This window comes from Parasteatoda tepidariorum, chromosome 6, assembly GCF_043381705.1.
Source record: "Parasteatoda tepidariorum isolate YZ-2023 chromosome 6, CAS_Ptep_4.0, whole genome shotgun sequence".
Lineage (NCBI taxonomy): Eukaryota > Metazoa > Arthropoda > Arachnida > Araneae > Theridiidae > Parasteatoda > Parasteatoda tepidariorum.
The window spans coordinates 36500201-36527311 of record NC_092209.1 but is presented as its reverse complement, the minus strand read 5'-3'; the positions used below and the strand labels follow the sequence as shown (position 1 = coordinate 36527311).

At 29.0% G+C, this 27111-nt stretch overlaps 1 protein-coding gene across 2 annotated transcripts in view; it reads left to right on the top strand.

Moving 5' to 3' along the window:
- LOC107455049 (inactive dipeptidyl peptidase 10) overlaps window positions 1–27111 on the top strand; it is a 439164-nt gene that overhangs the window by 380572 nt on the left and 31481 nt on the right. For both annotated transcript variants that reach the window (XM_016072453.3, XM_016072452.3), the window contains exons 10-12: window positions 16040–16140; window positions 19182–19311; window positions 22862–23056. In XM_016072453.3, the coding sequence (XP_015927939.1) occupies window positions 16040–16140; window positions 19182–19311; window positions 22862–23056 (426 nt within the window). The remainder of the gene's footprint in view (window positions 1–16039; window positions 16141–19181; window positions 19312–22861; window positions 23057–27111) is intronic.

Sequence of the window (27111 nt, the reverse complement as noted above, 5' to 3'; positions counted from 1 at the left end):
ATAGATAGATAGATAGATATATATATATATATATATATATATATAATTCTATTAATAGCTGATCCACGAAAAAAAATCAAAATTTACTATTACAAGGAAGCTTCTAAGATTATGAGAAAGAGTTTATTTTAAATATCACTGGCGAAAAAAATAATAAGTAATATGTAAACCGTAGAATTATTTAAGAAATAATTGAAAACTTTAAACGAATAAACAACATTTCCTCTTTTTATTTACAATATGTATTTTTTTAAAAAAGAATCTATTTTCTGAATCTAAAATCTAAGAATTTATGTGAAGAAAAGAAGAAATTTTTTTCAATTCTATTGTTAAAAATTTAGAAAAAAAAAAGGTTGCTGTGATATCTTAACTTACAGAAAAGATCCTAATGACTCCATTCTTTGCTTTTACATAGATATTAACTTCCTGATAAACTAAGCTTTTACGGATGTTTCTGACGCTTTGCCAACAAGAAATTTCTTTAGATAATCTAAATACATTTCGACATTCTTTTAATTCCTTGAAACAATTACCATCTTGTGTTAACATCTTTTTCTGTTTCTACGTTATTATTTTTTTAATTGTTTTTGAGTGTTTTGTTTTAAAATGGAACTACAACGTGGGTTGGTATGTTTCTTGAAATGCTTTAAACAGTTTAATTAATTTTCTGCCAATGTTTTTTATTCACTATAATTTTTTGTAACTATTCAGAGAAAAAGCGTGCATTCAAATTATAAAACTTAAATGACAAAAATAATTTTAAATCTTTCGATTGAACTTTGATATGCATGCATTTAAGGAGGGAAACATTAATTTGGATGGTAAAGAACAAACAACAAAAATAATTTTAAATATGTATGATCAGTTTTTGATGCACAGAGCCCCCCCCCCCAAAAAAACGGACCACCCTGAAAAAATTTTCTTCACCTTTTAGGACTCAATGTAAAAGGTTTGAAGGGATGACCTCAAATGAACAAATTAATATGCAGACGCTATTTTAAGCTATGTAATCAGACACAAAAACGTACTTTCTATGAATTCTAATTATTACCTGTACTTTTTCTGAATTGTTTTTTTCAGGGAATTCAAATTTTTGGCTCCTAAAATAGTAGGTATCTAAAATCTGGGAAATATGGTCTCCGTAGTTAGGTCAGGAGATTGATCCAAAGTTTGGACCCTTTAATGTTAATTTGACTCTTTGCGTATTTCGCACTATCTCGAGAACGTCTTAAACGAAATGAAAAAAATTTTGCACACAATAATAAAATTCAATTATTCAAAGACAATTCCATGCGAAAAATAAATTTTTGCAAATATTTATTATTTTGTATGATTTTCTTTGATACTGGTCGAAAAAATTTTGAATTGTAAGGTATACAGTTTTTTACATCATTTCAAATTATGTAACTTTTCATTTCAAAATACAAAATTTGAAAGAAATTGCTCAATGAGTTTCTAAGAAATCGAATTTAAAAAAAAGTCGGATATTTAAAATATGATTTCTTGGGAACTATTGAACCGATTTTGCTCTAATTTTGTTTTTTGCCATATTAAATGACGTAAAAAATTTTATACCTTATGACGTTTATGATGTAAAAGATTTTATACCTTATGACTCAAAATTTTTTTTGACTATTATTAAAGAAAATAATAAAAAAAATATAAATATTAACTAAAATTTATTTTTTGCATGGAATTATTATTTGAATTAACGAATTTTATGGCTGGGTGGAGCAGTTGGTTTGTCGTCGGCCTTCTGAGCCCAAGTCTGCGGGTTCGATCCACGGCCCAGACACCGGATTGTCGGGATGCAGAAACTCCTCAGCGGCCATGTCGTATGATTATGCGCCATGTAAAAGATCCCTGGAGTGCCTTATTGGCTCTTGGCATTTCAAAAAAATAATGAATTTTATAATTATTCGCAAAAAGTTTTCAAATCGTTTAAAAAGTTCTCAAATTATTGCAAAGTAAGAAAAAAAATTATCATTAAGAGGTCCAAGCTTTGGACCGCTCTCCTGACCATACTATGGGGATCATATTTTCCAGATTGCGGATACCCTTTATATTATACCTTTGGGGGACAGAAATTCAAATCCATCAGAAAAAAGGTACGTTTATATTCAGAGAAAGTATGTTTATGTGCCTTTTTTCGCAACTTAAAATATCGTCTGCTCTAATTATTCAGCATATTTGAGGTCACACTGTCAAACCTTTAAGGTCATGTCCTGGAACTGGAATTTATTCATGGCGGTTCATTTTTTCATTTTGCGCACTGTATTATTAGGCAATTGTATGATTAATTCATATTTGTAAATCACAATTTAATAAAAAATACTCTATACATTAGTTATAAGTATCAAAAGGTCGAAAAGAAAGTTACTGAAAACATTCTTCCTGCTACTCTCCGAAATAAAACTCTCAATTCTGACGATTTAGCAGGTCCTTGGGCAATATTTCGTTAATTTTGAGATTTTTTTCGTCACGAAATCACATGATTTAGCAGTCCTTGCGCAATATTTCGCTAATTTTGAGATTTATTTCGTCATGAAATCACATGATTTAGCAGTCCTTGGACAATATTTCATTAATTTTGAGATTTATTTCGCCACGAAATCACGTGATTTAAGACGAAACGGGAACTCTCGAATGTTTCCTCAACTCAAAACCTCACTGCAGTGCATTGTGGGAGATTGTTAACTGGAAAGACAAAACTAGGATGAAGACAAGAACGAAAATAACGGGACGAAATAAGCGGACCAGCCTGGTGGTCAAATGCTGGCCACGTGGGAGGAAGATCCCGATTTCGAATCCCGCTTCGGGCATGGGTGCTCTATTTGCTTTATGCTCTATTTGCTACGCACAAGTTGTTGAGCAACCAAAGAGTTGGAGCCATCCTCACCACAGAGGATCAAAATTGTAATGACGTGTCGTTGGATCATGTTCAGGGGTACAGTACAACTGGGATCACTACTACTACCTGTATAGGATTAAAAAACATTACTAAATAATTAATAAATCAGTATTAATCAATACTTCGCAATGAGGCATAAAACTGAAGGCATACACTGACACAATTTAAAAACCTGAAATAGTAATAGTTTTTATTGTTGATGCAATTTGTTGCCCTTCCTATTTATTCACAATTGATAGATTGAGCGACATATGTTTTTAGAAATTCACCTCTTCAAACTATACTGACGTTATTTGTACGACACTGGAAATGATGTTATTGACCGGGCAAGCAATCAAGTGATTCCCTCCAATGACTTATACTTTTGTACATAGTCTTAGTTTTCTATTTCAATTACCTTTAATTTTGCACCACCTGATCAAAAGATGTCCCAAAAGCGAAATTTAAGCGAAATAAATACGTAATATCAAGTAAAATACGACGTTTTTAAAATTCGATTTTTCACTAACTATTCGATCGATTTCGCTCAAACTTCGTATTTTGCTATGCAAATTTATATTCTTTGAAATGATGTAAAAATTGTATAACTTACAATTCAAAAATTTTTTTGACTATTATTAATTAACATTATAATGAAAATATATATTTACTAAAAGATATATTTTACATGGAATTATCTTATACTAAACAAATTTCATAATTGTGTGCAAAAAATGTTCAATTCGCTTAAAAAGTTTTTGATGCATAGGGAATACGCAAAAAGTAAAATTGACATTAAGGATGTCTAAATTTTGGATCGCGCTCCTGAACAAACTATATATTTCCCAGATTGCGGCCAACTACTATGTTTTGGGAGTTAGTAATCAAAATCCGTCCTAAAAAAAGGTATGTTTATTCACAGAAAGAACATTTTTTAGTCTGATTTTGAAACTTAAAATATCATCTGCACTAATTTAAAATATCGTCTTCACTAATTATGTAGCATATTTGATGTCACCCTTACGAACCATTAATATAGAATTCTAAAATGTCCAATCATTAGATCAAAAGTTTTTCAAGGCAGTTCGTTTTTTTTGTTTTTTTTTTCTCCCACAGTATATTGTTGAATACATTTAACTGGGCTGTAAAACAATTAAATATATTAAATATTTTTAAATTTACCAGTTTTTTTTTAAATGTCAATTTGGCGAGAATTTTTCTCTTTAGATAAAAATCATTAAATAATTTTCAATTTTCGTATTTTTTTTTTAGTTTGGTTCAAGGAATGTAGTGTTGATTATTTTTAAAACATCAAAAAATTAAATCACAAATGACTTAGAAAACCGCTGCTTTTATTCCCAAATTGGTATTTCACGCTACATTTTAGAGGGCGTTGTATAGAGCATTACAGAATTTAGCATTACAGTTATGGATATCTGTTATGAATGTGCAACAGATAAATTAGAGCATAAAATGCTACAAAAGTATGATTTCTTTTGATGAAGTACAAACAACGAGGAACAGTCTTAACTTACCACATGCATTGAAATAAAGGTAGCCAACTATTTATAGAAATTTAGAGTGAATATACTTTCTCTAGTACTTAAATAGAAGATTAGTCGCAGTCAACTAACTCCTGATAACGTGATCTTTCCAAAAATTCCCTGGAGCAATTTAAACTTTCACGGTACTTCTTGAGAGTCTTTCAAATTCAGCGTGTTTTCAAATAATCGCTGAAGAAATATTCGACCTCTTTTTTTTTCGAGCTTTCTATCGATTTTTACTTCAGGCTATTCATTCAAAATTTCAAAGAAAGAAGCTTGCTAAAAGCTTTTCAAACCCTCCGATTTTCTTGTGGGTTTTTTTTTTAAATAATATTATTGCGTCCTAATACACTGGTTATCATAAATTAAGGAAAAATCACAAAAATAGCGATAACTCTTTCAAAAGTAAGCCAAACCGTGCAAAATTTGCATATGTTGTCCACTAAGAGTAGCTGAGTAAAATTGCAATATGCAAATTAGTGGCGCTGCACTCGGCTTACGTCATCTGCCTGGAGCATAAAAGTCCAAGTTTGAGAGAAAGCACACAAATTTTACTGTGATTGCGACATTGAAAATCTGAGATAGCCAATTCGTAATAATGACCTCTAGGCATCATTTGCCTGAAGAACTACGATGGAGAGCCATCGGGAGACTAGAGGCAGGGCAGAGTCAATCAGAAGTGGCCAGATGGCTAAATGTGAGTCCATCTGTGGTTCATAGACTTTGGAGGCAATTTCAAACCACAGATTCGGCATCTAGGAGGTTCAGTCAAGGACGGCCAACTGTTACGACCAGTGCCGATGACCGATATTTGACATTAAGTGCACGCAGGAATAGAACCGCTACTCCGACACATCTTAGATCCTCTCTTGCTGCAGCCACCGGAAGGTTGGTGTCAACGTCAACTGTGCGCAGAAGGCTCCACGAAGGTGGTCTGTATGCGAGACGACCAGCCATTTGCGTGCCGCTCACATCACGCCATAGGAGAGACCGTTTGCAGTGGGCCCGACAACATGTCCACTGGACGTCAGATCAATGGAGGCCTGTTCTCTTTACGGATGAGTCCAGGTTTAGTCTAGAAAGTGACAGTAGACGTTATTTGATATGGAGAGAACCTGGGACCCGTTATCATCCATCAAACATCCGTGAAAGAGATGCATACGGAAGAGGCAGTGTCTGTGTTTGGGGAGGCATATCCTTAGGAGGGCGCACATACCTCCATGTCTTTCCAAGGGGAACCGTGAATGCTCAGGTTTATCGAGACAACATCCTTGATGCTTATGTGCGCCCATATGCCGGGGCAATTGGTGATTGCTTCCTGTTACAGGACGATAATGCAAGACCACACAGAGCTCGCATTGTTGATGATTATCTTCAACAGGAAACAATTACTCGCATGGAGTGGCCAGCTCGATCCCCGGACTTGAATCCTATCGAGCACGTTTGGGATGCTCTAGGGAGGCGTGTATCTGCCATCAATCCGCCCCCTCAGACCCTTGCCACGCTTGCAACTGCTTTACAAGAGCAATGGCTCTCACTTCCTATTGAACTGATAGACCGCATAATTGAAAGCATCACACATCGCTGTTTGTGCTGTATTGCTTCTAGAGGCAATCATATTCCATATTAAAGGTACTTTTTCTATTGCAAACCGATACTTCCAATTTGTTTATTTTATACATGTGCTAATTTCTATACTACTATTAATGTCTGATAATTTCTTTTTATGTTGTTTAATACCTTACTATGTGTTGTATATTGTGGGTAAGTTTCATAAAATTCCATGTGTAATTTCTTGAGTTATCGCGATTTTTGTGAATTTTCCTTAATTTATGATAACCAGTGTATTTTACTCGATTATTTTTTCTAATTAAATTATACTACAGAATGAATTTTTGTTATGTTCAACGTTTTTAGGCTTTGGGTAAATTTTACCACATCAAATTTTTAAGTGCTTTTGATTTATTTTCGCTAAATTGGTTAATTTGCAAAGAAAAGGGGAGGAAATACGCAAATAAAGTTGAAAGCAATTTTAATTTAATTCAAACTTGGTTTTTGGAAAATAAACTAATTTAAAGTGTTGGAAAATAGAAAAAAATTTGAGAAAAAAAAGAAAAAAGACTGAATCAAATAAAAATTTCGCTCCAAGCTACTCATTTACCTTTTCATTGAGATGCATTTTATTACCGGCCCTGAACAGCCGTTATAACTACCACTGTTTAACTCCAGAGCCTTGTATTTTTGAATCCAACTCAGAAGACAAGGAATCTCCGGGATCAACCGTTGGAAGAAACTAGCCTTCGTAGTGAACTTTTTAATGGAATTAACCCGCATTTGCCTTACATGGAAAGGGAAATCACCAAAAACGTTCATGATTAGCCCAACGGCAAGGGGATATTAAACCATGATCCATCTACCACTTAGGATATTTTACGTTATCGCTGAGGTCGGTGCGAGTCGGGAGCAGTATTCATATTAATCAACTTAATTCAAACTTGGGGAACCTCATTAGGAAGCAAACGCTTTATCACCGTGGATTAATGAAATGCATTTGGCAAAATCCATTTTTCATGTCAAAATGGCATATCGACAGCCAACAATTTCAAAAATTAAGGGACCCACTCTAAGATAAGTCGCCATCGTCGAATCGATTAATCGAGATGGATAGTATTTGATAAACAACGCAGATCACCTCTAACAATCGACATATATGATGGTGTACTATAAATATTGGGACAAATGTTTAGTGCAATGAGGGAACATCTAAAGGATGGAGAATTGCAAAGAAACTCGAAAGTCACTGGCGGTGTAATTCCATTATGAACTGATTGTTTTCGCGTATTTAAAACATCTTTGAGAGAAAGTAGGATACCTCATACATAAAAAGGATGGTGAATTTCATAGCGTTAAAGATGTTTTTTTTCTTTATGCGCTGGTTGTTGTGATGCGTTTGAAACGACACTTTTAATAGCTAAATTATCGTAATTTTATGATAATATTACGTTCTCAATTCAAAATTTCTATTCAAATAGTCTCATAAATAGCTGATTTATCGCAATTTCGTAATTTAGTGACCATCTTGGCGCCTTTAGTCGCACACTCATTAAATTCAGTAAAACAGTAATTTTGTGCTTATTTAAAAACGCTTTTTAACAATAATTATAGAAGACGTAAAATTAAAGTGAAGTTAAGATTATTGAGGTATTAAAAGTTTCAAACACGCTAGAGCAACCAGTTCATAAAGAGGAGAAACGCCTCTAGTGGCGTAATTTGACAATCCCGGACATGGGTTCAATGTTCCATCCTTTCCTAATCAATGTTCCATCATTTTGCTGTGTTCTACTTCCTCTAACAGTTTGTCCCAATATTTATGGGACACCCTGCATATCATTTCATAAATGTTCCAATATGCATCAAATCCAGTAACCGCACAGTGATTAAAAGTACCGCACTGTATGTACATTTCCGGCTAAAAAAAACAATTCTGGTAATAAAACCAAAATATAAGGTATTTAAACCATTACTTTGATAATTTTTCAGTTACCATTCAGTAACGGTTTACCTTAAATTCAGGTTTGCAAAATTATACTTCTTTTTGCTGCACATATAGTAACAAATACAAAACCGAAAAAAAATATTTGACCAAATAAATGGTTTTTATGCCATGTTCTAAGGTATCATGATGAAATTACCAATTTCATCGTAGTTACCAAATTTTATAACATATTATACAACTATATTTCATTGTGAATTTAACCAAAATCATTGTTATGAAGAAGGATAAGCCAAGGGTGCCAATTTATCGAGAAGATGATGGTGGAATATTAAGGTGTGGTCGGAGTAGTTGGAGGGTGTATTCGTATAGTGGATTAGTTGAAGATATTGACAAATTGAAGATTGCGATGAAAACAGAAGATGATAAAAATAATAGTTGAGCCGTATCAGTTAATAAATAAGCTTTTATTTAATAGTATTTGTAGAGCTCGAGATACAAAACTAAATATTATCCATAAATTTCAGTTGAATCAATTTTACATAAAAATATTAATAAGGACAGGCTATGGGAGAGGAATCCCCCACAACCTGCCTAGTCAAAAGCCAAATTAAAAAGTACATGTAAATTGTTCCCAGCGGACACAGAAGCATTGGTAGGAGATCCAAAATTGGCGATTTATTAAAATATTACATAGCCAAAACAAAGCCAACCAGCCTATCAATATGGGTTTAAAAGAATACCTTGGCGATCACGAGTCGCCAACAAATTTATGTGAATTATTACAACCATGCAACCGAAACATTTAGCCGTTGGAAAATTAGAATAAAAAGTTATAAATAGATTTTTGTTTTCGATTAAAGGCGACAGTGAATATATAAGTCTGCATTAGTAATGAAATAAAAAGAAAGTATCCGTTACATTGATCTGGAAGAGAAGAAATAAATATTTTATGTTCGTTTAAAAAGATTAAGTTTTTGATTTATTTTAAAAATAATTCTATTAATAAAAATAGGCTTAAGTAATGAAGGATATTTTAAAAGATAGAAAATAAATATGTGTATGCCAATTGTGGCATCACAATTGTTAAGAATTAACCGTTTCAAAAAAATTTATCGAGCTTTTTAAAATTAAAACTACATTTCAGCAAATTCATACAATCTTTTTCTTAAATTAAAGTTAAATAACCTATTACTTCACTTTAAAGGAACTAAAACTCACCATTCTAATATTTTATTTTAAATTCAGTTGATTATTTTAAGTAAGATTAATACAGATCTTTCAAATTATATTCGCAAGCTTTTTATTTCTGCTTTTAAAAGTTTGTACAAATTTATCTTAATGAAGTAATTAGGAACAATTTACATTTTAAATTTTGCTTTCCGAAAAACAAACTAGTTTATTTAAATTTCATTTTCATCGGTTAACGAACAAACACAGATTTTCTAACAAAATCCCTTTCTTTAAAAGTCTTAAAATTTTCAAAGTTTAGATCATTAAATCCACTACATCATTAATTAGTTTTCGGTGAAATCTCCTTAGTTCTGATAATTACTAAGATTATTATATAAGTTTTTCCAAATGAATGTTCTTGTAATCAAGTTCCCTGAATTTCTTAAGATAACATGATTTGAGTAAAATCTAATTACAATTTGGGAATAACAAAACTAATTACTTCTCTTTAATAATCCATCATTATACTAATTTAAGAAAATAAAAAATAAGAAGAAAGAAAATAAATTTCTTCACACAGGTTAAGATTTTTCTCGCCATAAAAAAGAAGAAATCGAGATTTCAATTTTTAGAAACTTTTCGATATGTTAAATGCTTGTTTTTTGAATTTAGGAAATTGCTAATAACAGCTCATAAATCACATTTAATCAAATGGTTAAACATTTCTAATAAATAGAAAGTCAAGAAAAATTATTTAAGTAAAACATTTTATGACGTGTTCAGCTAGAAAATTACTCCTCGGCAGTAGCGATGAACTTCATTATTAATTTTGAAACATTAAAAAAATATTAAGAAATTATGCATCACGTTATGATTAAGTTTTTACTTATTTTAATGCCAGAAAATTTTTTCAGTAATTGTTAAAAAAAAATTTATATATTAATTTTGTAATTAGATTTGCTTATAATAATATAATAGTTAAGAATTATTGAAAATTATTGAAAACAATTATTGAAAACAATTATTTCATGCTTAATGTAAATATTTACGTTCAGAATAGGTTTAGTTTTATAGTCACTCCTTTCAATTTTAATTTATCCAGACTTCTCAAATATTAGTTGCACGGTCTTTATAAGAATATGAAATATTTAAAAATTTAATCTTTATTTTTTATAATTACTAATTTTTATCACATAATAATTAATGATTATGAAAAAATAATTATAATTAATTATAGAAATTTATTTACTCGAAGGACATCATAATAGTTAGATTGTATTCGTATTTATCACTTATGTAAGCCAGCAAATTTTTAAAATGCGATTATTAAAAACAATTATTTCATGTGAAATGCATGCTTCCTGTTCAGAATAGGCTTAGTTTTTTATACACTTATTTTGATTAGATTTATATAGATCACCGAAATATTTATTACAAACTTGATCTTTTAAGATATAAAATGCTTCCTAAGTTAATCTTAATGGAATAATTTACGTTTTAAATTTTTCATTCCATAAAACTAACAAAATCCCTCTTTGGAAAATTTTTAAACTGTTCAAAGTTTAGACTATTAAATCCACTATATCAATCAATCTCTGTATTTCTGATAATTTTAAAATTGTTTGGTTTGCAGACGATAAGCAAAAGTGAAAGCTTTTGATTATCGTTTGCATTTATTTAAAGAACATGATTCAAGAAAATCTAATTATAATTTAGGAATAACAAAACTAATAACTACTCTTTACTAATCCATCATGAAAACAATTTAAAATTCGTTGTTTTATTTCACACACGTTAAATTTTTTTCTTAAAAAGAATGAAGAAACTGAAAATATAATTTTTAAAATCTTTTCGTCTTGGCAAATGCGTGTTTTCAGAATTTCCAGAGATTATATATTAATCACATCTCATAAATCACCGTTAACCAAAAAGTTGAACATTTCTAATAAATAGAAAGTGAAGAAAAGTCATAAATCATTCAAATAAAAAAACTTAATGACGTTTTCATCCAGAAAATTACTTCTCAGTGGTAGCGACAAACTTTATTATCGATTTTGCAAAAGAAAGAATTGTAATATAATAATTAGATTACGTCTTCACTTACTTTAAAAGTCAGGTAATTTATAAAATGAAATTGTTCAAAAAAAAGTTGCATGATTCAGTACATCATAATACACCAATTATATCAAATTATAATAATACATAAATTAATAGTTAGTATAATATTATAATCAAAAGCAGAATATAATAATTAAATTAGGTCTTTACTAATTCATATATGAGATAGTTTATGAAAAGCAAATTACGGTAAGCAAATATTATTATGTTTACAATATAATATAGTAAGTAAATATATAAAAAAGTAATTATTTACTATATAATGTAAAAATTCTATTAATGCTAATTTAGAAGCCTATTACTAAAACTAGTTAGCTCATCAAGCATGATAAACTGAAGATTGAATACTGAAGTATAATAGAGAAAAGAGATCTAAAGTAATCAATTTTTACTTGGGATTAATATGAATATAATAGGGCAATATATTCCGACAAGTCATAAAACTTATTTAATAAATTGTTCGTAACTTATAAAAATAAGCTATTAAAATCAAAATGCACTACAAATATTGTGTTGTGGGAACAATATAATTTTAATTAATATTAAAGCTTTAAAAATACATAAATACCAGCTTTTACCGCTTCAATGGGTAATTTTTTAATATATAAAATGGTCTATAATCTACAATTGGATTTTCACTGATTAAAGCTTTCATGACAGATTAATATGAAAGACCTGATCATTGTGAAGTGACATTTTCATGTAATTTCAAAATTAAGCAAACTGCGCTTAACTTAATTGTTATTCTACAACCACTTTAAATATTGTAAGAATCTACACTTTTCTAGGTTTGCAATCTAAATTTATAATTAATAATAAATTTATGATTAATATTAATAATAAATTTATAATTAATATTAATAATAAATTTATAATTAATATTAATAATAAATTTATGATTAATATTAATAATAAATTTATAGTTAATATTAAAAATAAATTTATAATTAATATTAATAATAAATTCATAATTAATATTAATAATAAATTTATAATTAATATTAATAATAAATTTATAGTTAATATTAATAATAAATTTATAATTAATATTAATAATAAATTTATAATTAGTACTCAAGTCAAAATTTACGATGTTTTTCCTTTGATGGACCAACATAATCTTGATGGTAAACATCCATAATTCCACTATGAACCATTATATTTTTTGATGATAACCAACGTAAGTAACCATCACCTCAATGTAGGAATTCGAACTGATTTATAATGGTCCAACGTAAGAATAGCAACTTGTTTTGATGGTTTCTTCATGTTGAAAAATCATAAATTTCCATCATATTATCTTAGAAATCAAATGTTGGAACGATCATGAAGAAACACCATCCCGCCGTAGGAATTCGTACCGATTTATGACAGCTCAACATTAAAAAAAAATTGTTTTGACGGTATATTCCTGAGAACCAACAAGAATTCTCATTAAATGATCATGGAAATGTATAGTTGGAATCATCATGGAACATAACGGATCATCATGGATTGTTGATCCATGAGAGTTAAACTTCTCTTGATGGTTAACCATCAGAGTATTAAAGTAGCATTTTCCATCATGGAATGATGGAAGTTTGTTGGCATATTAAAAACCATGAACACGTAATGGAAAATGTTGGATGATGGTGACCATCAAATGATGTCATCATGCACTGAAACCAACATAAACCATCAAAATTTTTTGATGCCCCATCAAGAATTTTGACTTGAGTATTGATTATAAATTTAAACTTATTAATAATTAAACTATATTTATGTTTAAAAAAACTGTTTCAAAGATAAGTGACAGCATTTAAAATGTATTATTGATATCTAGTAGAAAATTCGGTTTTTATTTCATATAATAATGCGACAAAGGCATTAAAACAATTTCTGTAGTTCACGTTATACAAGAGCTATTAAAATAGTAAAATTCCGCAGGAAAAACATATTTTGAGTTTGAAGAAACTTAACAAGTGTTAAAGTTTTCAACTATATAAGAATTAATCGTAATACATGAATAATATAATAAAAAAGTAGAAAATTTAAATAACTTAGATGGTCAATAAATCTATATTATATAAAACGTATTGATACGTACGTATGTATGTATCAATAAAACCGATGATATTTCTTTTCTCGCGCTGGCAACAGTTTTCATTTTTAATTGATTGGATTCGGCGCGCAAGAGCACGTAGTGAGCAACCAGATAACAATAACCAGAGTGAGCATTATCAGGTTGTTCAATTCAGATTCATGCACTAAAAACATGACAATATTTAATTTAAACTCAATTGGGTATACTATAGCCTACGTCACAGGTTGTGTTGTTCCTACTAAATTTAACCCATGAACGGCATTTTCTGCGAGCCTAACTTCAAGCCACAAATAAACAAACGAAGTGTTCGATCGTTTAAATAGCTGCTCGCCAGATTTTATTGCATTATAAAGAAAAGTTATTGAAACTAAATACAACTAAATAAACAACAACAACTAAAACAAATAACAACAACTACTAATAACAATAACTAAATAAACAACAACTAAATTCCATTCGTTTAGCATTGCGTCATATGTTGTTCCTACTAAATCGAAGTAGTTGTGTTTTTTTCATATTATACCCAATTGCCCTCCACGTTCGTTATTTAGCTTACCTAAGAAAATGAATAAATATTACAGAACATGGAAAAAACTTCTTTCTTGGTTAAAGAGAGCTGTAAGCATGCAAACATTACTGATATTATTTTTTGGTATAAAAAAATAGAACCATCTACAGTTTAATTTTACAATGGCTATTGCTAAACCAATTTGAAACTTATTTTCAGGTTTGGTGGCTAAAATTGCCCCTTGCACCCCCTGTGAAAATTTCAGGAACCTAGCACAAACGTTGGGCTCCGTAGTTATTGAAAAAACACATAAATAGACAAACTAGATCTTCCGTTTATTATGTATAAATAAAATAAAGCATTGAAAATTACATTTTCGTGATTTGTTTTTAAATGAAATTGCATCAGTTGCTTTTAAATGTCACTTAAAAATTCATATAGATTATTGACGGGTTTTTATTGCTTAGACAAATTTAATAATTTTTATTGCTTAGACAAATTTAATAATTTGTATTGCTTAGATAAATTAAAAACGCTTGGACAAATTTGAAGCACGCAAACGTTGAAAAAAGCAATTTAAAATCTGGCATGTAATTTCAGAGAAGGGACTAATCTCATACAAATTACTTGACTCATGTTCCCTTCCATGACAATATTTCAACATTTTTTTTTATTAATGTTATCATTTCTATAAAAGACGTAGACTAATTTAAAACAGACAAGCGTTGAAAAAAGATCCTAAATTCAATCATGAATTTTTAGAGAAGCAGCTAATCTCATAAAAATTATTAGATTTATGTTCCTTTCCGTGAAAACATATCAATGTCTGTTATTAATATCATCATTTCTGTCTAGTTAATTAAAAATAGTGTTAATATTATTTAAAAATAAAACATTATAAAAGAATAAGTTATGTAAACTGAGATAAGGCAGAATATAATTTATCTCATTATTTTCTAATTTCTTAAAATTAGAATACCTTTTAAAAAGTCGAAAATCGTATTTACTATTATTATAAATTACTTATGATGAATATTATAAAAGAAGTGTTTTCTTTCGAAACATAAAAATATTTATTTAAAAATGTCAGTTAGTTTAAAAAAATAATATTTTTCTGTAATTATTTCGCACTTATTGTTTTAAACGTAACAATTTCTTTTTATCAAATTCAAAAATAAATATACGGAATATACAGAATGAGATGAATTTAATTGACTTATATTTCTTAACTTATCGTTGTTATTCTTACATATTACTGCATACCTACGTCTTATGTGATATGAATTATATCCTACTTCTTAAAAAAATATGTCTTTAAAAGTCATTCGTAAAGTCTTAACACTTATAATTATAGTTAAAAACATATGTTAGCTAGTAATATCGTTTGTAAAACTATTTAAACGTGTGAAAGAAAAACCGGATAAAATTGAGCTTATTTCTCTTCAGAAAAAGAATAATTGCATTTTATGTTAATTAAATTTATTTTAAAAGTCTTGAAACATAAATAAGATAAAATGTTTCTGTTTCAGTTTTTTTTTTCTCGTTATAAATGAATTCTCAGAATAATTAATAACTGAGAATAGAATCAGAAAGAAAAATAATTATCGTACAAACAATATTTTATCATCATCAGAAGGTAAAAGTCTTTAAATATTTAAATTTTTTCACAGTGATATCAGTGGGAATTCTTTAAAATAATAATTTAACTACACTCAGTTTCTACATATTTTTTTGAATAAAAAATTTAGCATAATTAAATTACAATTGTTTGCATTTTCTCTTTTCAAATAATTATAATTTTAAAAATAAAATGGATATAAATTAAACACGCTAATATTTTTCTTTATTTTATCAAATAAGTAATTAATTCTTTCAAAGAAAATCATCTCGAATTTTATCTATTATTAAAAATAGATATATTAACAAATGTCATCGAATACCACTTTATCTTTTAGTGCGCCATCTATCGGTATTTTTTTAAACTAAATTCTTTCTCAACGAATCGTACGTGCTGAAAATCTCATTCAATATTCATTTCTTTGGAATATACTTCTTTCATTTTCCATAACTCATTCTAATACATTTGCACTCATAAAATCATCTCAAAATATATAGCTGGGTCATTTCGTTCGAAGATAGAGAAGATTTCTTCTTGTGATAGCAATTTTTTAAAAGATGTTTCCTATTTGGTTTTATGAGTGTGTTCTTAACGGTTATATTCTGCTTTCAGGCGGGAAGGAAAAATCCCACCGTCAGATTATGGGTGATAGATTTAACGAGAATGGATTATGCCAAAACAGAAATTGTGCCTCCAGACGATTATAAAGGAAAGTATGTTCTTTTACGATATTTCTTCAATACATCATTTCTATTTCCGTTTTACTTGTTGAATATATAAATGCTCCAATTGGTTTCAAACCTTCATTTCGATCGTAAAAATTTTTCAGCTACGTAATTTAAAATAAATTAAATGCATTCATATATTTGAATAAGACTTTTCTTTTAAATTTTAAATTTTTTCCCGAGCTACTAAAACAGTGTTAATATGTAGCGTCATTTTTACAGAAACATGTTTCTGCACGTATCTATCCTAATAGCAATGCAACTTGGATCATCACAAGGTCAAGATCCATCAGTATATTTTTTTCCACAATACTTATTGAGTGCATATATGTGCATAAAAAAATGTTTTATGTCACGATATCGTGAATTTTTAGGCAGCTGAATTAAAAAATATAAATATTCGGAAAAAGACATAGGTTTGTTTTATGTAAAATCTTATTCTTCATTTATTTTTAAGTAGCTAAAATTTTAATTCGATTGTCCTTTTTACTGACAGTTGACTTTTTCACTATTTCAGCATTGACTATTTCAGCATATATTTACCCTAATAATTACATGGCTAGAGCCATCAGAGGTTATTTTTGAGATGTACAGGCTATTTTTTATACACTTCAAGCGAATAAGTATTTTTTAAATGAGAATAATTTCCCCCAATCTCAACTAAAAGTATTGCTGAGTTATAAGTTAGGATGATTTTATGAGGTGAAAATGAGGTTGAAATTGAGGTTTATTTTTGAGATTATTTTTTGGAACAAAATATAGCTTAATTTTCTACCTCAGGTGTATTTTTTTTTTTTTTTTACATCTGTTAACCTCAAAAAACCTTACTTTCTTGTGATGATGTATCCTATAACAAATTTTATAGCTATTACTCAATACTGTCCAAGCCTACATACATTCATTGGGGTGAAATCCATACATCCCATTTTTGGACTATAGGTGAATGTTATTGTAAAACCTTTGCTAAGCCAATTTTGAGCTCTACTGAGGAGGCCTAAGGAGGTTGAGGAGGAACTATTACTTGGGTACATGACTTAATAAATAATTAACATAGCTGCCAACTTTTACCATTTTTGCTAACATTTTTTCATAGTGGTAGTTTAAAAGAAAAGTAAAAGAATTAAAGTTATTAGCAATTCTGTTTTTAAAATTTTTCATGCTTTTATACATGTAAAACATAATTTTCAGTGATGTTATACGTTTCTCTAAAAATATATTTTTGTTGTGGTTTGAATAATTTTAAACAAGTTTTTCCAACCCAAACACATTTTAAAGCTTAAAATTAGCTACCACAGAAAATATCGCAGAAGTTGGCAAGTATGGATAGTATTCATGATAATTTAACAATTAGTATTAAAATTGTTTGAACGTTGACTTACAACTGTTTCTTACAATATAATTTCCCCTCTCAAAATACTGTTTGATGATGTGATAGCATTGTTCCAAAGAGAACTGTTTTCATGTTTGCACCTAAGTAAGCAACTAGTGGACAACCAAATTTTTTTTTTAATTTTTTTTTTTTTTTTTTTTTGGAAAAATGGTTGTCTTTTGCTGACTTACACAAGTATTTCTTTAACTGAGTAATAGCTCAGGTAAAAATTACGAAAAAAAAGACAGAGAACATCTTTAAAATACGACAGCAAATTTAGATTAAATTGTTATTCTTCGTGAAAACTTATCCATGTTTTGCAGATCAGAAGATTAAAAATGCGTGTTCTTTGCTATCCCATTATTTAGTTTTACTGCTCAACATCAGATCGAATTCCCAAATGAGATTAACCATGTTAAGTTTAGGAGTCATGAAATGCATGCGTTTTACTTTCTATAAAATAAAGGTGGTTCAAATCAAAATTGGACGCTCATGATAGGGTCAGAATCACAGTAGAAATAGCGTCATCCTTCAGAGACATAAACTAAAGTAAGATTGTGTATAACTGATATTGTAATTCGTGAAATTATTTAAAAAAACGGTACAGCCACCGTCTACTAATTAAATTCATCCTACTTCACCTGGATGCATCGTTCTTAGCACTACTTTACATTGACTTAAAATGCTCGCATGTGAATTGTTTAGCAGACAGTTTACGGTGCATTCCTTTTACCCTTCATCTAAAACCAGAATATTGAAATATTTAGCACCCATCGCACTTGTGTTAAGTTACTAAGTTACCGATCCTAGGTAATTTTTTATTAAAATATCCAAAAACTTAAGCTTCCAGCGAAAGTAATATTTAAACATACTAAAAAAAACTCACTTTAAGATTTAATTATCCATATAACCTCCTATAGAAATCCTCGTTTTGAAACAAAGATATTTTATTTTTAACCGTTAGACTAAGCAGGTACCATAAAGCGGCATAATCATTCCTTTAAAAAATCCAAAGGATATTTTTAATTTTATTACCAGGGAAAACAAAAAGCTGCATTTTGAACGACTAAAATTAATTTGTGCCAAAGCTTTAATTTTAAACTCAATACTATGTTTCTGAAATAAACTGATTGGGTATATTAAAAAAGGCAGATATTTTAAATAATTAAATTATCAATTAAAAAAATCACTAATTTTGTTGAATTTCTCCAAATTATTAAAATCAATTTATGATTCTCATATTTTTCGAGCCTTAACAAAACAGAGTTGTAGTTACTTAAAAATATTTAAATAATTAGGCTGTCTATGCTTTTTATTTCCATCAAAACAGCTGAGTTTTTTTTTTTTATTGACTTTGGACGCTATTTTCGTAATTAATATTATTACGAAACTAATATGAGACTCTAGCTAAAAATAAACCAAGCATTACGTAATAGTTATAAATAACCGTTACGAATTCACAACGGTTACAAAAGTAACATATTTCTCGATAAAAAAAAAAGTTTTTTATGTAACAAAGTAACCTTCAATGTACAGATTTAATAAGTTACTCTAGATATCCGAGCTCAAAAGAAACTTCCACTCATCCATTACATAAAAAAATAATAATTTTCAGTCTTTTTCAAATTGTGTAAAAATTTCGTGTTTATTTTTCTTTCAGAGATTTTTACTTCACTTCTCTTCAATGGGTAACAGAAAAGAGAATAGCAGTGACATGGCTGATGAGATTTCAGAATTCTTCGCTAGTCTCTATCTGTGATTCAGCCGGAAATTTTTATTTCTGTGATAAAGTAAGTTTTAAAGTTTACGTTTCAAGTTGATTTGACTAAACAAATTTACCGAAAAGGTACTTCAACTGAAAGTATACTTAAAGTGAAATCAGCAAAGTAACTTCCTCCTCTCAAAGCTTCCTAGGATATCCCAACTTTAACTTATTGTGACTTAAGTAATTTCGAGATAGGAAAGGTTAAAAGAGATTTAGGAAAAGTTTTGAATTAAGTGAAGTCACTTCACTTCAAGCACGAAATTTTAACTTAATATTATTAAGCAATAAAACTTTAAAAGCTTATTTAAAAAGAATTGAAAAACAAAGATTAAAGAGAATTTATATAAATTCTGTAAATGAGAATTTTTTTTAAATCAAAATATAGGTCTTTTGAAATTTTTCAGTTGAACTGCTTGAATGCGTTACAATAAAGTTTGTGAGTAATTTTTATTTTTATTTTAACAATAATAATATAAGAAATTGCAGTTGAGCATTACCTCCAAGATCTGTTAGCCACTGAAGATCGTTTGACGGTAAGTTACTCTAATTTTTAAAAGTGAATTAGTTCGTGCACTTCTTTAATGAAAGTCACAAAAAAAAACATGCATTTTCTCAATATTTAGTGATTGGATTTATTAATATATCGGGTTAACAAATAATTAAACAAAAAAATCTATTTTATTCTCTACTAGCTAAATATCCGTTCTTCGTAAGTTGTGAAAAAAGTTAGTAATCAATAAATCGGCATTGGTCAACAATAAGAAATCATACACAAAACAGAAAGACATTGTAAAACAGTTAAACAATTAAAACAATTTTAATTTATTTATTTATTATTATTTGTATCTCTACCTGGTATCTTTGCTTTATTAAATTAAGCAAAATATATTTATACAATCACAATTCATCGAAATAAAGAATAACTGCATTCAGTATCATTTAGCTATTGCTCGAAGTCAATGTCTGATAGTCAAAAATTGCCGTAATCAACCATTTTCCCTTGTATTTATTCCTTTCAGTGGGCTATAAGACTCTCATTTCCGTTGTACCTGTAAAAGCTATTTTGGTACCATTACTAGTTTATTTAGTACTCTGTAAAAAATAATATAACTTAACACCAAACACAATGGAAAATAATGTAACATAACACCAAAAATTACCATAATCAACCATTTTCTCCTGTATTTATTCCTTTCAGTGGGTTATAAGACTCTCATTTCCGTTATACCTCTAAAAGTTATTTTGGTACCATTACTAATTTATTTAGTACTCTGTAAAAATTAATGTAACTTAACACCAAACACAATGGAAAATAATGTAACATAACACCAAAAATTACCATAACCAACCGTTTTCCCCTGTATTTATTCCTTTCGGTGGGCTATAAGACTCTCATTTCCGTTGTACCTGTAAAAGTTATTTTGGTACCATTACTAATTTATTTAGTACTCTGTAAAAAATAATGTAACTTAACACCAATTACAATGGAAAATAATGTAACATAACACCAAAAATTACCATAATCAACCATTTCCCCCTGTATTTATTCCTTTCAGTGGGCTATAAGACTCTCATTTTCCTTGTACCTATAAAAGATATTTTGGTATTAATATTAGTTTATTTAGTACTCCTTGAAAAATAGTGTAACTTAACACCAAAAATGGCTGAAACTATTTCATTCAAAAGTGGTGTAGAACCAACAACAGTTTCTGACTTAGTGAAACACCAAAAATTTGCTTTTACTCTCCTTGATGTAAAATAGATAAACTTTTCCCTTTTTAAGTATTGAGATTTAATAACACCTTTTAAATTGTGTAAGAAATTTCAATTTGGTGTTTTAATTGAAAAACAAGTGCTCTTAAAGGGTTAAATATAAAATTCGGAGACATAGAACGTCACATTTTTTACAGTGTACCTATTGAAAAACAAGAATTACCATAATATTAGTAGTATCTGTGACCAAACTCAATTCAGCCACATTGGCATCAATAATAAAATGTCCATTTTAAATGCTTCTCCTAGATGAAAAAGTACCTTTTCTCCATTAATTTAGGTTTTTAATACAAACCTTTTTCTATTTCAATTTGTATCTATTACCAAAATTAATTGCAATTCTCAAAAATAATTGATAATTATATTCATATTTTTATAGGAATTTGTGGCGAACTAACATCGGTACTTATTTTGAAGGCCGTAAAAAATAGCCCAGTTGTTATTGTCGCCAAGTGTGCTTAACTAAATGTGGTGTTAAATATTACTGGCATAGACGTTATAGGTTCAGCGGTAATGAGAACTTATTATACCAATATATGCGCCTAATAAATGTACTGGGGTTTTTAATAGTACCCAAATATCACCATACTACATATTCATATCCACCACAGCGCTGACGGGCGTAAAATATTCCTAGTGGTAAAGGGATCATAGGTTGTAAAAACGAAGGCGTGCTGCTAGTGACGTAGCTAGATCGAAGCAAGATAGAACGTGCGTCCCCGGGAACAGCCACTGAGGGTAACCAAACTCATGTAACATAATTAGTAAAGAATTCAAAAATATAATGGTTTCCTCTTTTAAATACTACATGCTTCTTTTGCTAATTATGGGCCAATTAAGTTCTAAACCTTTTATCAGATTTACTTAAATGTATAATATGATGTTTATTGCTATTGTAATTTTTATTACACTTAAAGTTATTTTTAAACATATTTCTTTCAAAAAAGTGACAAATTTGATTGAAAAAAAATACCTTAGAATAAACGCTTATTATCCAATTAATCAAAAATTGTAAACGCAATCAAATCCTTTTGAATGTAATGGAAACTACAACTATTAAATAAATCGAATGAAAAATTTCGCAAAATTGAGTTTAAATATCGAGTTTTAAAACCACCATTAAATGTTAGCAAAATATTTTCAATGCAGATTTCATAATTCCATTTCAGTTTTTAAATGATCTGAAACTTATAAGGGTCCTTAAAAGCCATGACCTATAAATTATTTTGATACCATATTACAAAGGGATGCAAGAATTGGAATTTAATTCCGAGAACTGTAAACCTTAGTTGCGCTCTGCAAGCAGCACGTACACATCTTTCCAATTTGTTGGAGCATAACGCTGTCATTTTTAATTTAATAAAGCATCTGAACTTTTATTTTCGCTTTTATTTTAATCAATGTAAAATTATTTCATAATAATTAGGAAAATTGCACATATTTATCACGTAAAACATTTCATAGCTTTGGCATTTTAATCATTAAACTCAAAGTATTACAATCCAGTACGAAAGTTTCGACAAACTTCTTTTTACTCGAATTTTTGTTTATTTTCTTTATAAAAATTTTAAAAAAGAATTGGAAATATAATTCTTCTTAAGTTTGTACCCTAATGGCAGAAGCATTAACCCTAATAAGAAAAATCATTAAACTCCAGTACCAAAACAACGATTTGAAACATCCATCAAAGAAAAACATCGGTTTCTCCGAACAAACGAAGAAATTCCATTGCCGAACATAACCAGACCTTGTCGATTCGCTTTACTAAAACCTTTAATTTTTTTTTTTCTTCTTTTGCACAGAATCTTCCAAGAGAAAGTCGTGGTCGCGGCTGGATCGACATCCAGGACAAACCAGTGTTTGGAGAGGACAAGCGGTACTATTTCATCCGTCTACCTCTGGCAGATGGAAAGGCTGGGTACTTTAAACATGTTGCAATGATCAACACTAGCGTAAGTAGTGCAGAGGGGAGACTAAGTGGAGATCTAAGGACAATGGTGTGTGTCTGATAAATAGAGTAAAATTGCTTCTTTTTCTTTTTTGCACGGCTCTTCTTATAAAAGTTAATTCTTTCCTGTTTGGTTGTAGCATTTTAATTGGGCGATAGAGTTGATACCAGTGAGTTTTCAATAGATATTTTACTTTTGCCCTTTTTCATAAACTCTCTTTCAAACGAAAAATTTTACTCGTGACTTTATGAATTTTTTTTTTTTTGTTTTTAATAAATATATCTTTGTTCATTTATGTTACTTTGATTATCTTTATAAAAAAAGGTAAATTTGTACTTTTAAATTAATCATAAAATTACTAGTTTCGTAAATTCAAAGCGTTAAAATGTATAAACACTTTACTAAGAGTTTATGCAAAAAATGATGTGAAATCAATTAAACAGTTTAAATCTAGGATATAATTTTTTTCTTTTTTTATAGTTTTTGAAAAATTAAAATTTTGAAGAATGCGATTTACATAAAAAATGCTACGATTGCCTGAAAATTTGTATGCCCACGCAAATTTGCAGTATTCTCTAAAAACAACTATACGTCAAAAATATTTTTACAAATATAACATACGTTAATGGAACCTTTAGATGAAAGCCAAGACCCACCATGTGCTATTAAAACATTGATCATTTAGTTTGGTCTGGTTGCTAACGTTGTTCTACAGCTACACTAATTAATTTTGATGGCATTCATCCTTAATGATAATCAGGAGACAATACTGGCGCATGCGCACATTGCACTACTATCCGTTATGTGCCTCCCATCTCTCTACTTCATAGAGCAACAAGCTCTACTTCCATCCAAAATTACATTAGGATGGGTTCCGGATCACTATCAGAGAAAAAAGAGCTCGATCAAAGACTCAGATTTTTGGCACTAGTAATCGAGCCAGGCTTCAGCCATAGTAGGTGAAAGATCAAAAGCACGACACTGGCTTCGTAACATTAAATAAGGAAAAATGTGCCCCGTTTTCCTTGCTTCTACGAGTATTATTAAGAACTCAAAATGGACCACTAATTTTTCTTCACATCACACTTTATGTATGTTTGTAGTAATTTATTTTGAAAAAAAAAGCTCTATTGCTCATTCAAGATGCTGCAACCTAATCTTAATTAATTTCGCTTTTAGAGATGAGTTTGAGCTCGCATTCCAATCCTGAGAAAAATTGATTGGGAGGGGGGGGACAAGATGGAGTACTAAATATAATTAACTATAAAAATTACCTTATTTTAAATTCATAAAAGCTAACTCATTGATGTTATAAAAATTTTCGTATTTACATTTTAGTACATAAAAACTTAGTAAATAAAAAGCTTTTGCAATTTTTATATTCAATACAATTGTATTCGATCTGAAAATAATATAATTCCTATAATTATGTGATTATTTAACGCTTAAAAAAATATGATTTAAATTAGACAGCAAACGTACAATAAATCAAAGACTAAATAAATTTTAAAATAATGGAAATATTTAAGCTGGCGTCACTTCATTTGTCCACTGGTAATCGATCAATGATCAATTGGTTACAGATACAACCAATAGGAATACGTTTCTAATGGGATAGGAATACGAATCGTCCAATAGGAATAGCGCAAACGGAAATTGAGTGACTGATATTGGGACACTGATCTAGTTTAGTTTCTGACTTGGACATCTCTACACACGTTTATCAGTGTCCTGGTGGTTCACAGTCAACCGGTCGTTTTGTCAAATGTAGCCATTGTCATTGAAAGAAAATGTATACAGATATTCTAAACATGGCATTTAAACTGTGTTTTATGTTAAAAAGTAACTTTAGTTAATGAAAGCTATATGGATTAGAAATGTATGTTTAGTAAAATAAAGTAACGTTACATAAAAATTACATAACTGTCCTTATCCCTTACGATTTAATACCAAAACTGTCGAAACTATCTCATCTCTAAAAGCTTACGCTTATTTCTGTCATTTTTTTTCTAGCACGCATTTACTTTTGAATTGTATGAATGGTATCACAATGTGGGGAAATTGCACCGCAGAATTAGTAAACGCTACATGCAGCTTATTTTTCACGCAATGCTGTTGCAAGCTTATGGCTCATAGAGAATGATTTTTAAATTATTAGCAAAGGTTTAAAGATAACTTTCGGCATCCATCTTACTAAAAATGGAATATTGCTATGGTACAAAATTTTTTAACCGTATGTTATTTTTTTACTGTGATGGTATTTTTGTTTCAGCCAGAACTTAAGCACGCCATCCTACGACTGTCCCTTTGATGAAATTCCGACACATTTATTATTCCCGAATTGATATTATATTATTTATTGAAATTCTATTATTCATTCGATATTTTAATAACCAATCAAGAAAAATATCAGTATTGGGAATGCCGGGCAATTGAACTTAACTTAAAAGAAACATCAGTGCATGGAATAACGCAGGGCAAGTGCATACCGAACAACGATTTTTTATGTTGTTGACGTGTGCCTGTTTCAGGCAGAGGGAGAACGATTGTTCTTGTTTTCCAGTGGCGCCATCTATGGCCAAGAATGATTTTTAACTGAATGATTGAAACTTAAAGTAAAGTAAGAAATATTGGTTATCCTCACACTAGCCATTCCCAATACAGATATTTTTCAAATTTTACTCTAATCGGATATTAAAATATTGAATAAATATTTAAATATTAATGAGTAAATTAATATCAAATTAGATCTAGCATATATTTCGGACACATATTTTTTGATTGTTGATATAAACATATTAAAGTTGAAAATCATCATCGATTTTGTCTTTCACAGAGACATATTGATATTTTTTCGTAAGAGGTGCTTAAAATCATTTTAAATAAAATTTAAAAATTCAAGAATGAAGTAGAAAAAGAATAAGTTTTGCTTCAACTTAAAATACAAGAATAAAATCGTTTGGGAAATCTGAAAGAATCGTCTGCTATGAACGGAAGAAGAGCCCTTTGTTAAAAGAAAATATATATATTTTGTTGAAAGTTTAAATTTCTTCTTGTTAGGACATTCTACTTAATTTATAAAGCAATAATGAAAAAATGGCTTTTTCTTCTACTTATGTTTACGAAAAAAAGTACACTAATTTCATTTCCTAAATTTTAAATATTTAGCTTTCAGCTCAAATTTATAGATACAAAATAATTAAATTTTTCGCTGAATAAATTTATTATTGCCTATTTTAACTTATATGCAAAGAGGAAACACTTAATGTGTAACGGAGTGTAAATCTTTTCATAGCTGTGAGTAATAAATGTTAAGGAGAAAAAAATTTGAGAATTAAGAAGAATTTTATCTCGTTACAGCTTAAATGAAGTGTAAATCTTAATTTACGCTTCGTTGGTGAGTTTCTTTAGTGGAATTTGGTGGAATCCTTAATTTGCTGTGTTAAATATTGTTAACATTTTACTGAAATTATATTTAAATGAACTTGCATTTAAATAACCTTATTAAAATGTTTCTTGCATGCCAAATAAGCAAAATGCAACTGCAACCCTTAATTATTATTCTTTTAAAAATTGTACTGTTTTTTTTTATAATATATATATATATATTTTCAGTCATTATGAATAATTATTTCATATTTTAACAGATTTTAACTAGTTTATGACACAGTCTGTCTTATTTAATTTGTAGTTTAAAAGTTTCCCCATTAAACATATAAAATATAATTTTAGTGTTTTTGTTAGTTCTAGTTCTATTTTAAATGAGCTTGAATTTAAATAATCTTATTAAATTTATTCTCGGATATGAAATAATTAAAATGTAACCTCTACCCTCATTTTTTATTCTTTTAAAATATTGTAATGGATTTTTTATAAAAGAAAAAATATGTCATTATTTTCAGTCATTATGAATAATTATTTCACATTTTAATAGATTTTAAACTAAACAAATTTAGGATACTATAGTATCATTTATTTTCTAGTCTAAAAGTTCCCCAAATATACAAAATATAATTTTAGTATTTTTGTTAGTGTTATTTTAAATGAACTTGCATTTAAATAACCTTATTAAATTTATTCCTGTATACGGAATAAAATATAAC